Below are 14,039 nucleotides of genomic sequence, written 5' to 3'. Positions count from 1 at the left end.
GAACATACCAGATGACGTGAAGAGACCAAAGTATCAAGACATTATCGGTAACTCTTTTGCTATGGTAGAATGTTTTAAGACAATAATTTATTCTAGCCCCGTTCAATACCAGCACCAAATGTGTTCTGTTAGCTGCCACAGCTGTCGAGGATGTTAACATGTAGATAGGGGTTGTAACACGAAGTCGAACAATAAGAGAGAACTGGAGTAGACGGAGCAGCAATTGGCTCCTCCATGAACTGTAGAGATCCGCTCAAATTAAAAATGAGATTATAGTTCAAGACATAACAGTGGCATCAAACAGTTAAACACATCTCACACTGACAAACTGGTTCATGGCTGTTTGTGACACAAAGAAAACACTTCACTGCTGTTATTAGTTCTGCTAGCGCGTAGACAGCAGAGCCCACACAGAACATGGAGAGCAAGTTTAATTTATGGAAGCTCTTTTGCATTTGAATAAAGCTTAAATATTCATAGCTCTTTGCAGTGAAGCTGGTGCTTAATAGCTTTCATTTCCATTGCTTAATAGAGTAACCATACAAAAATGTATAATAGTCATAATTGTTTGTCGGGCCTAATAACAATATTCATTCCTAACAATTGCTCCAATTGAAATTTAATTTGGCAGTCCTTGATTTTAAATAAGGCAACTGTGCTGTTCATACCCAAAGGCTTTCCCTCTTAAGCAGTGAATCCAGACTTCAATTTACTTCACTATAATTAAAAAAAGATGTTTCCACTCATCAATCTGTATTGAAAACTGAACTTTAAAACATTTAAGAAATCTATTAAAAGAAAAAAGACCCTTAATTCAAGAACCTCTGGCAACAATGACAACCTTAAGTCTTCTAGTGCAACCGTACACCAGCTTAGCACTCCTGGATTTGAGGATCATGTATAATTCCTCTCTGCAGATCCTGAAGCTCTTTCAGGTCGGGTAGTGACCATTGGTGGGCAGCCATTTTCAGGTCTATTTAGAGTGTGTGTTGATTGGATTCAAGCCACGGCTTTTACTGTGGCACTTAAGGACATTCTCAGATTCGTACCTAAACTACTCCTGCATTGTGTTGGTTGTGTCATTAAGGTCATTGTATTAATGGAAGATGTATCTTAAACCCAATTTGAGGTCAATAATAAGCTGTACAAAAATACAAACTACTGCTTCCAGGTAGAGATTTTTCCTTCCAAATACTAATTCCGATACCTTTTTCTACCTGCAGAACACCGATGCAGCCTTGCTCCCAACCATCAGCTATCCTGCCTTTGCGGTGGATGATGATGCTCTGTACAGTCAAACACTGGACAAGATAGTTCGCAAGCTGCGTGGAAAATATGGCTTCAAACGTTTCCTCCGCGATGGCTACCGCACGGCCAACGAAGACAAGGATCGTCGCTACTACAAACCTGCTGAAATGAAGGTGGGTGTTGTAGACAATAGATAAACCCCAAGAAATACTGCAATGTTGAAAGTGCTAGTCCACATTATCATATGAGACTTAAATACAAAAAAGAACTTGGCCTTGGGAAGCACCACAGGAGACAAAAGTCATGATAAAGAGAATGACCTGTTTCGAAAGGTTCGAGCAAAACCAATTTTACATCAGCAACTTTGCAGACAGGTGAATAAATGGCACGGCCCACAGGAACCCAAGCGGATTTTCAGGTCATGGATATTTAAAAAGTAATAAAACACTGTGTTGACAAAACAGGAGCAATTCTTCTAGTATAATGCAATGTTCAAAAATGTGCTTAGAGTTTATTCCAGGCAAACACCTGTTGAATCTGAGGAAAAGGAACATGTCTTTGACTGCCAATGCATGATACCTGAAAAAGTTTGAAAGTGTTTGAATGTGACATTTAAAATGGATAAGCCTGGAAAGGTGTTATCCTTTTCTGATGCTTAGAGGTCCTCCTGTGACATAACCTCTCCTGTTTCACTGTGTGTCCTTTTCTGATCCCCTCAGTGGACCCTGTGATCCTGGCAAAATGACAGAGTACTCAAATCAGATTCAGCTCAGAGAGTGAACCATGAGTAAATCCGAGGCTGGATTCTTGATGCTAAACAAATTATTGCATAAGCTGCAAAACCAACCCCTTAGAATTAATGAGCTGGTTGAGTCAGATAGAGAAAGTCACAGAGATCTATAGCAGCCAAGCAGCTGAAGAGAAGGATGTTTACATCAGTGTTTGGTGAAGACCCAAACAGATATACTTTGTTACAATAACCAGGTGGCCAGAATTAAGAAACAACTCTGTTGCTAACTATGTCTACTTTATGTTTACGACTTGTGCTGCCTCCATGTGGCCAAAAATCAACAACACAGATTTAACGTACAGTATAGTCTAGTGTGTGTGTGAGTATATATATAAATATAATACGCATGATGTTATTGAGGTACTAACATCAATTAACATTTTTCTTGAAGGATTCTCTTTTACAAAGAAAATACTATTTAAATCTTCCAAAAGGCTTTTCTTTAAATATGTTTTTCAAATAGCTACACACATAAAATGTAGTTCAGCCTTGTGGCTGGCAGTGACCTGATTTTTAATGTATTTTAGCAGGACCTGACAGATTGCTGCTCGTGGCGCTCACAGCTGCGATGCGGCTCTGACAAATGTTTGAAACAATATCCCTTTCACCAAATTAAATTGCTTTTGGCTGTTCTTTTATCTTCCGAATGGTCAGAAACTTGAGAAAGGTGGAAATGAGAGTTTTGCGGGTGAAAACAAACAGAAAAATGTTTCAGTGGTAGGGCAGTAATAGGGCGCTATCTCTGAACCAAGTGGATTACTTTGAAAAAAGCTTTCCTTAATCCTGCAGCAATACTGATACAGAGACTCTTAAGGCTAAGAAATAAGAATGTAACTTTGCTCCATCCGGCCCTCAGTTCCACCAGCAGGCAGACAGATTTATTGTGGAAGACACTGATGCCAATTAAGTATCAGAAAGTAAACTAATGATCACTGCTGCTGCCATTTGCCTTCCATCTACCAACAGCAATATATTTGCTACAACATCAGCAAATTAAAATAAGTTAAAATAATCTAATTATATAAGAGGACACAGTGCTGCATTGTGTTATTTATTTCCCAATGCAGTAGATATTACATAAGATTTAAGATTTCATGGTTAGGGCTTTAAAAAAAATGTAGATCTATCCCCCTTCCAGAAATCTCCGAAAATATTCAGGTTTCGCGGGCGCTCGTCTCCATCATGACAATAACACTCATAGAATCAGTTCCTTTATAGGAATTTGTTAGTCAAGTAAAAGCACAACAATTGTTTCATCGCTGAAATGCTTTATATCAGGCCGGATTAAAGTTTGTATTATTCACTGTGAAATGGACAGTTCCAAACAGGCAGTTTTAAAACATGCACTACACTAGTTTTTGTAATGTTAGAAAAGTAAAACATTTTTTGGTGTAACATGATAATAAGTCAAAAAGAAAAAGGGAGTTTTCCCTCCCTTGAGTGATATGCCAAGGTACAGATTAATACAATGCCAGAGGAGTTTCGAACACAGCGTGAGCTCCGTGTGGAGAAGAGAAGATACAGTTGGACAAGGTCTCCCTGCAGAAGACATCAAGTGAAGTTGTTGTTGTTGTTTAAGAGAGAATTCACAGCAGGGCAGGCGTCTGTGCTCCCTGTCTGTGTACCATTGACAGAGAGCAGCAGCCTGTGTGATAGACAGTTTTACCAATCAGTCGAGCTGCTCAAGCACAAAACACCAGGGATCCCTGCCTGTTTACAGCCTCAGTGGACCAAAAAGCACAGGCCTCATTGGGTGACTGCCTCAGCTCTCCCCTTCCCTCTTTCACTCTCTCCCCCTCCCTCTAAATATGCCTCCTCCTCCGCTCCGGTGTTTCTTTTACGCACTCCCCCAGTCTTTCGTTTCTCTCCCTCTCATCTCTCTCCCACCATCTGATAGCTACTGTTGCTTCTTATCTCTGCTGAAACACAGTTTGAAGCCATGCATACACCTGCAGAATCACGTGGTGCAAACTTGAACCATTTAATGAAGCACAGTCAAGCCTACTGTGTGTGTGTGTGTGTGTGTGTGTGTGTGTGTGTGTGTGTGTGTGTGTGTGTGTGTGTGTGTGTGTGTGTGTGTGTGTGTGTGTGTGTGTGTGTGTGTGAGAGAGGCGATGATGGATTTTATAGAGGCTGTTACAATTTTGCAGCTTGTCTGATCTTTTTACAGGTTGACCTTGATTAGTTTTTTGTGTTTATATAGAATTAAGGACTTAGGGTTATTCTGTAAAGACAGAGCTGCTAACGCTGCTGCTGCTGTTTGTGTGTCGGTCCTCTGTAGGCGACCACAAACTGAGATTGAATGATTGGAATTAAATAAGATTCATTTGACTGCATGTGATGTGCAACTTAACGACTTCAGACAGCTGGTGTGTGAATATGTGTGATACTTTTGACATTGTGGTGTGCGAGCTATAATAGGATTTATGGTTTAGTAATATTTAGAGAATAATCCAACAAGTGATGATGTTCATAGCGCTGTGAGCGTTTGTCCTGGAAAAATTCCTTTCCAGCTTTCACATGCTGGCTTTTATTTATCTGTATTCAATCGACTGGAAAAAAAACACGCACTCACTGTCAACAAGTTAATCATTCAGATCGATCAGTTGGTCAGTCACTGAGTCAATCACTCAGTCAATCATGGCTTGGCAAGAAGAGTCAGAGGTTTAATTAAATGAAAAACCTGATTAAATTAGTGGAGCAACGTGACGCACATGCTTCCTTAGAGGGCACTAGAGGTCAAAATGGTGCGAATCAAATGTGATCCATAGATTTCAAAAGACTTCCATAATTGTGGTCCAGCATCTCACTCAGGGCTTTTAACACCTAACCTGTTAAATGCAGTTCAAACACACACAAATACATCTGCCCACCGTGGTTGGATTGGTCAGGTTGGTGTTCATGCTGTCAGTCAATCTGGGGTAGAGATTTACAAATGTATAACAGGATTTCATGATAATAGATCAGGGACTCAGCTAAGTCAAAGTACTGTTAAATCTAACACAAGATCATGATCTATGTATCACCCCTTATTTTTAAGATCATTTGGCAACCATGGTAGCACCTTTGTCAGGTACCCTAAAAAAATTGCATGAAACTAAACATTGAAACTGTCCCTCCGTATGGTAGAAAATTCCAATTTTCCACCAGTCCACGGTCAAAGGTCAAGGTCACATGACCTCATGTTCGAGTGAATTTGATTTATCAGAAACAGCCATAGTGAATTCCTGGCTAAAATGATCTGGCACAAACATTAATTTGTCAAACAAAGGTTACGGTCATGGTGACCTTCCAAAGCACGTTTCTGGACTTGTAAACACGTCATCTTAAGAACATTTAGAAATAATCCTTCCGAATTTGGCACAAATGTTCCCTCAGAGTCACACATTAACTGATTTGATTCGGGTGGTCAAAAGTCTAGGTCACAGTGGACTCGCAAACATGTTTTTGGCCTCTCGAACCTGAAAGCTCAAGTCTACCTTTTTGGAATTTCTACAATTTTCAATGTTAGACTGATTTATTAACAAATCTATCATAAAGACTCAAACATCTCAGACCTTCAGTTATCCTTGTCGCAACAAGCATCACAACTTAATATTGAGATAAAAATTACCTTAGAAGTTGTTCTTTGTCAGTTTTCATTCACAATGTCATTTCTTGTGTATCTTTTCCCTGTGCCTTGCTGTTCTATATTCAGTGCTACTAAAGTTCAGCCATCTGCTTCTTTAAAGTCCCTGTGCCGCTCTCCTCTTTCTGAAGTGGAGAAGCAATAATTCCTTCCCTCTCTGTCTCTCTCCAGCTTTTTGATGGAATCGAGTGCGAGTTTCCCATATTTTTTATCTACATGATGATTGACGGTAAGCCTTGTTCTATCCATAGCTGCTTGTTGTGATGCTTAAAGTGGGTCATTGGGAAGATGGAAGACAGAAATTTCATTGTAAGTGTTTGCCAAGATTTGGAGACCCTTTAAAAAAAATTGATTTGGGTGATATTACTGTGTCAATCTGAAGGAATGATCAGAAAAAATAAGAAGTATAGTTTTTCAGAGCGTTGGGCATCGGAGAGTACGAGAAACCTCTCTATAAATCTCATACCACGTCTTTAAAGTATGTTGATTTCACCACGATTTAAAAAAAAAAAAAAACTTTCCTGGAAATCACCTATTTTTAGCTGCTCCAAATCATAAGTTGTGCTGTACTACTGTTTTTAGACAGGTGAAAAATATGTGATTTCCGGTACTGTAGCACTAGCCGGAGCTAGCTAAAATGTACGTTATTTGGCAATATATCACCCTGAAAAGTGAAATGCTGACATACACTGTATGGCACTAGTGTTGCCGATTACCACACTAGCAATAGGCCATACAACAAGGATGACAATCATCACTTTCATACAGGATAGGCAGATCCAGAGGGTTTGATTTGGGACACATTCAACAGTACTTTAACATTAACACACAACACATTAACACAAGCTGCCCATATCATATCTTTTTTGTTCTCTATTAACACTGGATGAAGTTACTGCTGTTTGTGTATATGAAACAGATGGTTCACAGTGATGAACATATCAATTATCATCCATGATCACTCAGCTTTACTCAGCATTCAAACATCTTTCAGTTCATTGTTTGGATTTTATGGCCCATGAGTTTTCTGTTTCACCCTCACTGCTCTCAACAGCAGGAGAAAAACCCTGTAGAGCACCTAACACAGGTTTTTTAATGCTTGAGACAGTATGTGTTTTTTTTAAGTTTCATCCCTGTGTATGTGTGTGTGTGTGTTGCAGGGGTGTTCAGAGGAAATAAAGCTCAAGTCAAAGAATACCAGGAACTCCTGGATCCCATCATCTTCCAGTCATATGAGGGTGAGTAATTCCTGACGGATGTAAACAAATTACAGATACACAAACGCACACCCAGACACGTATGACTGTATCTCATCAGACATCATTATGATTCACTTTAGAGCTGCGGAGCCGACTCCTGCTCCCTCCTAGCAATGAAAATCTTTCACTTATTAAATGGTGTCATCCATATTCATCCGCTGCATGCAGTGACAGAGGCTCACAGAGGCGTTACATTCGAGTGAACTCATACTCTCATCACGAGCAGAGTGTCTGAATTCTATATGCACCAGTGCCTGTGGAAGGAAACAGTCAAATGATAGGGATGTCAGGAGCTTTGAGTTTCTATCGGTCCGTTCATAATAGAACAGGTAATAATAATTGGAGAGCAGAGAGGATCATGATGTGAGACAGAGCTGACTCTCCGCTGAGCCTTTGGACTGGTTATGTATGAATTTACCAAACCCATGAAGATATTGTCCGGGTGTTAAAGGCTATTACAATTATGATTTCTTATTCTTTCTTAAATTCCAAAGAAAAGTCTTAACCTGCAAATCAATATGCTGCTTTCAAAGGCTGCCATTGTCTTTTCTGGTGCAGGTCCAACAGACCTCCCAGGAGTCATGGGCTCCCATTGTCCCTATAATAGACATATTTAGGCTGCAGCTCTAGGAAACATGCTACTGTGATATAATGAATGGACATCTCAGTCCAGTTATGTAAGTCTTTGAATCAGTATTTTCCTTTGAATAAGGTTAAATACTGACAATATCTACCTTTATGAACCTTTATCATTTGTATAATCTGTTTTTGACAAAAAGTCAATTTTTAAGATTATTTTTGTTTAGTTGCCAGACATAAAATACCCAGAAACATGAAACTCTTCCATCTCGCATGCCCAGAACTGCAAATTACATTGTGTGTGAATGATGTGGGAAAGAGAAAGGGCTGCACACAGATACATTGTATGAATGTGTGTTTGTGTGAATGGGTAAAACTGTGCAATGAGGTTCTTTAAGTGCTCGTCAAGACTAGAAAAGTGCTATATAAATACAGACCATTTACCATTTACATTCAGGAAGTTATTAGTTAAATATTTGCCAAATCAATCAGTAGCAAATTACATTATCCGTCACACTTCCCATGACACTCAAGCTTTGGTAATGGTTGGTAGGAGCAGTCTATTTAACATTTCTTAACAAAAGGAATCATAAAGAACTATCGTCAGCGACAAGAAGAACAAGAAGTTTTGCAACAAAGTTGGCTCAGTCTGGGATTATATGAAGAGAAAGGTTCACAACGCTTACTTTGTGTGTTCACACTTGGCATTATATAAGCATCTCCATGTGTTTCCTGTGACCACTTCCCTGCTCTATATGCAAATACCACACTTATATAAATTCTGCTCACAGAGACCAAATATTTTGCTGTCTGTAGCCAGCCTGAATACAAATGGACAGGCCTGTTTGTGTCAGCTCTGCGGTTAATAAAGGCTTTATTCATTTGAAAAAGTAAAAAAAAGTTTAATAAACATTTAAATAAACATAAATAAAAAATAAATAATTAGGTGGGCTGCTATCAATTTATCACTTTATGTGAAACAGTGAAGGCTCCTTTATACTTCTCCGTTTAAGAAAAAACGGACAGATAAGACCGCCCTATCCGTCGTGGAACGCCCTCTCCGAGCGCCTCGGACAGCTTTTCGTGCACCTCTGATTTTTCTAACTGTCCGTGTATATTTCGGAGACCCCACGGACAGCCCTTGCCTGTGATTGGTCCGCTAAAGACATCATTTCCCTACGACGTCATTTCCGGATTTCACATTTCCGGACCTCAAACCTTCTGCATCACAATAAACACAAACACAACTACGATTCTACGATTAATGTGACGTGTGTGTTAGGCCAGCGGAGTTGTACGGCTGACCGTGGCTCGTTAAGAGTACTGACGGCATGTGTGCACGGACAAATACGGTTATAACGAGCTTTCAAAACGGCGCTAGCGGGCTAGGCTAGCCACCATGCTAGCTGCGGTGGTAACAGTGCAAAAACCCGCCTTCACAACTTTAATTCCAATTCTATCATAACACTGTCTCTACAATACCGCCAGGTTAGAAGCAAACACTGGGTAGTAGTTAGTGTTGGGAGTCCCTGCTGACTGTGTGTGGAAGCTGGGGTTGAAGCTAGCTGGGAGGGGAGCTAGCTAGCTCCGTCTAGCTTCAAGCTACACGGAGCTTCAAGCTGTTGAATTAGCAACACAGTTCGGAAACAAGACCTGGGAACCGCTGCGCTAAGAAACGATTACATCAGTATTTTGACCTGCTGGGTGTCACTTTATTTTATTTAGTTGCCATCGTAGCCTACACTGTGAGCAAGTTGGGAGTAAGTAAATAAACAGAGTGGACTTCTTCTGATTACTCGTGAGGTAGGCTTCTCCAAGCTTGTCTTCCGTTGCGCCACCTACTGTTCTGGCGGTGAATTATTTTCAACACGGAGAAGTAAAAATTAAAAAGTGTCCGTCCGACCTGTCCGTTCGTCCGTCCGTAACGGATTACGGAGTAGCATAATGGAGCCTTGAGATGTGTACAAATATTTCCATTTCATTATGAAACTGAAGCGGGTCAGCGGACATCAGCTGTGTTGGCAGTCCCTTAATGTGACACAGGACACATTTGCATTTACACTGCTGTGAGTGTGACTGTGCTGAGGATCTCAACTGTGTCCTCAATCCGTCTTGGATGCGTTCACCACTATACTTATCTTTCGTGGCAGAAATGGTGCCAATGGTAAAGAAGAGGTCTCATAATGACTGTTGAATAAAGATAGTGTGTATGCCAAAATGTGAGGAAGTTTTTCTTCAGGAGGAAATTGGTTTAAAAGTTAAAAGCACAACTGTTGCTACTTATTGTCACTACTGAAGTCTTACTTAAGTATGGTTTCTGTAGTATAGTAAAGGGTGGTCTCTCTCCACACAAACACACACACACACTGCTCACACACACAGGCACACAAACACACACTGCTCACAGGTCTTGTTGTCCCTCTTGCCAGGCCATGCTGTGGTCCCCAAATACTACTACGTCCCGGCTGATTTTGTGGAGGCGGAGCAGAACAAGCACGGGAGCCAGAAGCGTTTCCCTAGCAACTCTGGACGTGATGGGAAGGTCTTCCTGTGGGGCCAGGCCTTGTACAACATCGCCAAACTGCTGGGTATGCCAGTATACGTGTTTGTGTGTGTGTGTGTACGTGCGTTTGTGTAATGGTCCACACACTGACAGCCATTCTGCTCTAATTTCAGTCTGTAAGTTCATTACTGATGTGACCATAAGGTTTATTATACCACATTTTATGTTACAGAAGATACGTTTAAATTGGCTTAACAGCAATTAGTTTTTATTATATTGATGATTACTTAATGATATAGCGATGTAAATAAAATTTTTACTACAGAGGATTCAGTTTAACTCATCCTTGTGTGTCATTAAATTATGTAAAAATTGTGAAATATTTATATATATTTTTAACACTTTCTATATCTTGTAAATGTGGGTGTGTGTTAATTGTCTTCATCGATATGTTTGTATGTGTGCGTTCATATTCCAGTGGATGAATTGATCAGCCCTAAAGATATTGATCCCATCCACCGCTACGTGCCCCGCCAGGACCAGCGAAACGTCAGCATGCGATACTCCAATCAGGTATAAGCTTCAATGTAGCTGTGATTCATTGTTGTCACTGGCTTTCACTCTCATTGTGCTACTACACTCAAGTGCTCCTTGTAAACTTGTACTAGCCCTTGTGAATTAGAGTGCAAATCAAGTAGCCTAATAGCTTTCTGCTGTCGATACAGAGAGTGGGCTGCAAGTGAACTGCCCACTCATGATGAAAGAAAGTAAAAGTTTTATATTTGGAATGTATATGATATATTTTCAAGCATAAATACATGGTAGCACAAAAGTCAACTCTGACTGTTTGAGCTTCACATGAATAGTTATTTGATATATTGCTTTGTACTTTCTGAACCCACACTGTCCAAGAATGGAGAAAGCCCTGTAATACACACTTTCTCTGAAGTATTTGCCAGATTTGCCGTTAAATTGCTGCATCTTACATTTGAGAGGACGAGGTCATGCTACATGATGAATCAAGTCTGCATCAAGCAAATTCCTTCAAATGTTTGACCTGTTGTCAATGGAACAAATATATAAAGACTTAGGCTGTAGTGTGGATATATTTTTGTTATATATGCCCTTAACAAAATCTTATAAGAGTTTGCTCTGGTTAATTAATTGAGAAGCACAAAGAGGCCCACAAGACAAGACTAATAGTGCACACAGCTTAGGGAATTTCATTGTGTCCTCCAGGAGCTGACTCTGGGTAACTGCTGTTATGACTGAAGTTATCGTATAATATAACTTGAGCGAGTAAAATGAGCAACATAAAATGATTGCCTGTTCGTGTCTTTGCGTTTATTTTGTATGTCAGTGAAGGGCGGCTGCTCGCAAAAGCTGTGTCTCGATTTAGAAGCTGCATCACATAGTAAGACCCGGTCCACGCAGCTGACGTGAGTTGCATCCTTCATGGGCTGCTCAGACATTTAGACTGCAGATCAGCCTTCAAGTGCAGCCTCTGAAGGATGTGGCCCCCAAATTCGGACACAGCTAGTGTGCGTGGCGTGGACACACATGAGGACAGGAAGTGAAGATCTCTAAAATGAGGTGACAACAGACATACTACAGAATAAAACAAGAATTGAATACGTGAAAGAGCTACAAACAATAACGTGACCTTCAGTCATAGCATTAGACATAACAGTTATTGTATTAACAGAAACATGTATTTAAAAAAAAAAGGAAATGTATAGCAGATAGTACCAGCTACTGCATAAAAGGCTATCCAACAACATATTTATAAATACATGATAGCAGTCTTGTTATTATATTCAGTGAGTTGAGCTGTATGAAACTACACCAAGTGTAAAACCACCCCAACTTCAGGCATTTGATTTATAGGTTTTACAGTTGAGTGTCAGATAAAACCCACTGATTTCACACTCACAACACTAGATGGATTAAAATCATGTGTGATTGGTAGAAGTATCCTCTTGACCTGGATTTTTGTTCCTCACAGTTAGTGGAATGGATTTGTACTTGACTTGGAGTGAATTTGTCTCATTACAAAACCCAGTGTGTAGTTAAATATGTCATGAGCTACACGTCAGCTAAGGCATAGCTGCATCAGCTATGAGCATAAACTTTGGAGCTATGCAGTAACTCCTTAATACACAACGGGAAACCCACCAAAACTCCAACATCAAACTCCACCTGCTTTTATGTAAAACATAAAAAAACACCCCAGTAGTCTGCTACTACTCTGCTACCTTTGTTGTGTAATTCATGTGTGCTAAGTTTTAATAATGTACTTCATCCATCAACACCTGGGAAGGGTACTCAGTTGTTTCCTAGCCAAGAGGCCATTCTTGTAGATGAGAATGAAACCGAGTTCATTTCCATGACAAACAGCGTCTCTGAACAGTGGTTGTGTCTGGGATTTAGTCCATATCTGAGCAGCAGCTCTGAGCTTCACACAGATGAAGGGTGGAGATACGTGCACAGCGGCCTGACGGTTCATTCTCTTTGCTTTGCAGTGTGGATTGATATGTCCCAGTCTGCTCCTGCGCTCTGTATTCAGTTCAGTATTTTTTTAGCTGGGGCGATAAGATGGAGCTAGAACAAGTAGCAGCATTGGTCCACAGCGGTGGAATTTTCTTCAAATTGGTTGCAGGGAGAAAGATCAACAGAGAAAACAACAATTAGGGGAAACATAGAGACAGGCAGAGATGGACAAGAGCATGACAGCCAGTAGAAAACATAACAAAAACAGAGAAAGAGTTGAACATTTGCCTCTCACATGTACAAATGTGTTTTTTAAACTCTGCAGGACATATCAGTATTCATCAGCGAAAGCCCTTGTAATGGTTTTGGTCACATGTTTTGGCATTTAAAGGCATTGGCGTTTCAAGCTTCTACAGGAAAAAAGGGGGAAGATTTCATTCCCACTTGAGAGAAATGTGTCTGTCTGTATGGGCTGATTGTTTGGGCTGTGTTGGTCAAGTGTTTGCATACAAAAATGAGCCATAACAGAACCAAACAGAATGTACAATTGCCTTCTGTTTTGGTTCCAAATGCACCAATGGTGATTGTGGCCAAAGAGCTCCATCTTGATTTCAGCGGTCCACAGCTTGTGTCTCCAAATCGACTCCTAGACGTTGCTTTTTTACACTTTTTGCTGATGTGCATTACTCCAGTTTTATCTGAACGTTTTTTTTGATCTTCCAGAACTTCTATTGTTCTTCTTCACATATCAGGGTCTAGAATTTTCATAATATATAATATGATTAATTATGTAATTTCTTCACCTGACATAAAACACCTAACAGGTCAATTAAGGCTTAATGGAGATCTGAGTGTTTTACGACTACCAGGGTTCCACAGCTGTTGTAAAGGTCACAGTCGCGGTTTAATTGTTGTTTCTTCTATTATCTAATTCATAAAACAGACAGCAACAGTGTGATAACATTATGTCTCACGAGGGTACAAATATACCCCGGTAGGGAATCATTGAAAAATGTTGTATGATTTTCTTTCCAAGCTGTCGATTCCTTCAACTGGGATCCAACAGACAGCGTTTTTCATTGTTTGTATAAAATCACATCAGCTTACAAGTGTTACGTGATGCAGAGTGATGTTTCACTGGAGGGAAACAGGATTAATACATGCAGCGCTGCAATGCTGTTATGAATCCAGCCTCCCAACTAGTGTGCAGTGTGAGCAATGCCAGACTCCCCTCAGGTAGGCTGCATTTTTTGTCGAGAATATCTGAAGTTTCATCACAATACACTTTGTCAGTACTGGATGTTCAGGCAGCGTGATGGCCTGCTGTGAGCCCGGCCTCTAATGGCAGCAGGCAGCGCTCTGCGGGCAGGCAGCCCATCAACAAAAGCCTATCACATCTAGTTTGATGTTTCCAGCCACATGTGGTCCAAGCAAATAAATGTTTGAATGGGTAGTTTTACTTTGACTATATTTCTGGAAGAGGAAAAATTAATATTGTTGGCATGGTGCTTTGTTGCCAGTGATGAGGTACTATGTTTCCAG

General features: G+C 40.3%; 1 protein-coding gene across 2 annotated transcripts in view; it reads left to right on the top strand.

Moving 5' to 3' along the window:
* The window catches only part of phkb (phosphorylase kinase, beta), a 110,936-nt gene that overhangs the window by 48,818 nt on the left and 48,079 nt on the right, over positions 1–14,039 (top strand). For both annotated transcript variants that reach the window (XM_061067945.1, XM_061067946.1), the window contains 5 exons: positions 1,224–1,421; positions 5,838–5,895; positions 6,827–6,904; positions 9,934–10,092; positions 10,486–10,580. In XM_061067945.1, coding sequence (XP_060923928.1) covers positions 1,224–1,421; positions 5,838–5,895; positions 6,827–6,904; positions 9,934–10,092; positions 10,486–10,580 — 588 coding nt within the window. The remainder of the gene's footprint in view (positions 1–1,223; positions 1,422–5,837; positions 5,896–6,826; positions 6,905–9,933; positions 10,093–10,485; positions 10,581–14,039) is intronic.

This window comes from Limanda limanda, chromosome 3 (genome assembly GCF_963576545.1).
Source record: "Limanda limanda chromosome 3, fLimLim1.1, whole genome shotgun sequence".
NCBI classification, from domain to species: domain Eukaryota; kingdom Metazoa; phylum Chordata; class Actinopteri; order Pleuronectiformes; family Pleuronectidae; genus Limanda; species Limanda limanda.
The sequence above is the reverse complement of the archived record's forward strand: the minus strand, read 5'-3'. Positions and strand labels throughout refer to the sequence as shown.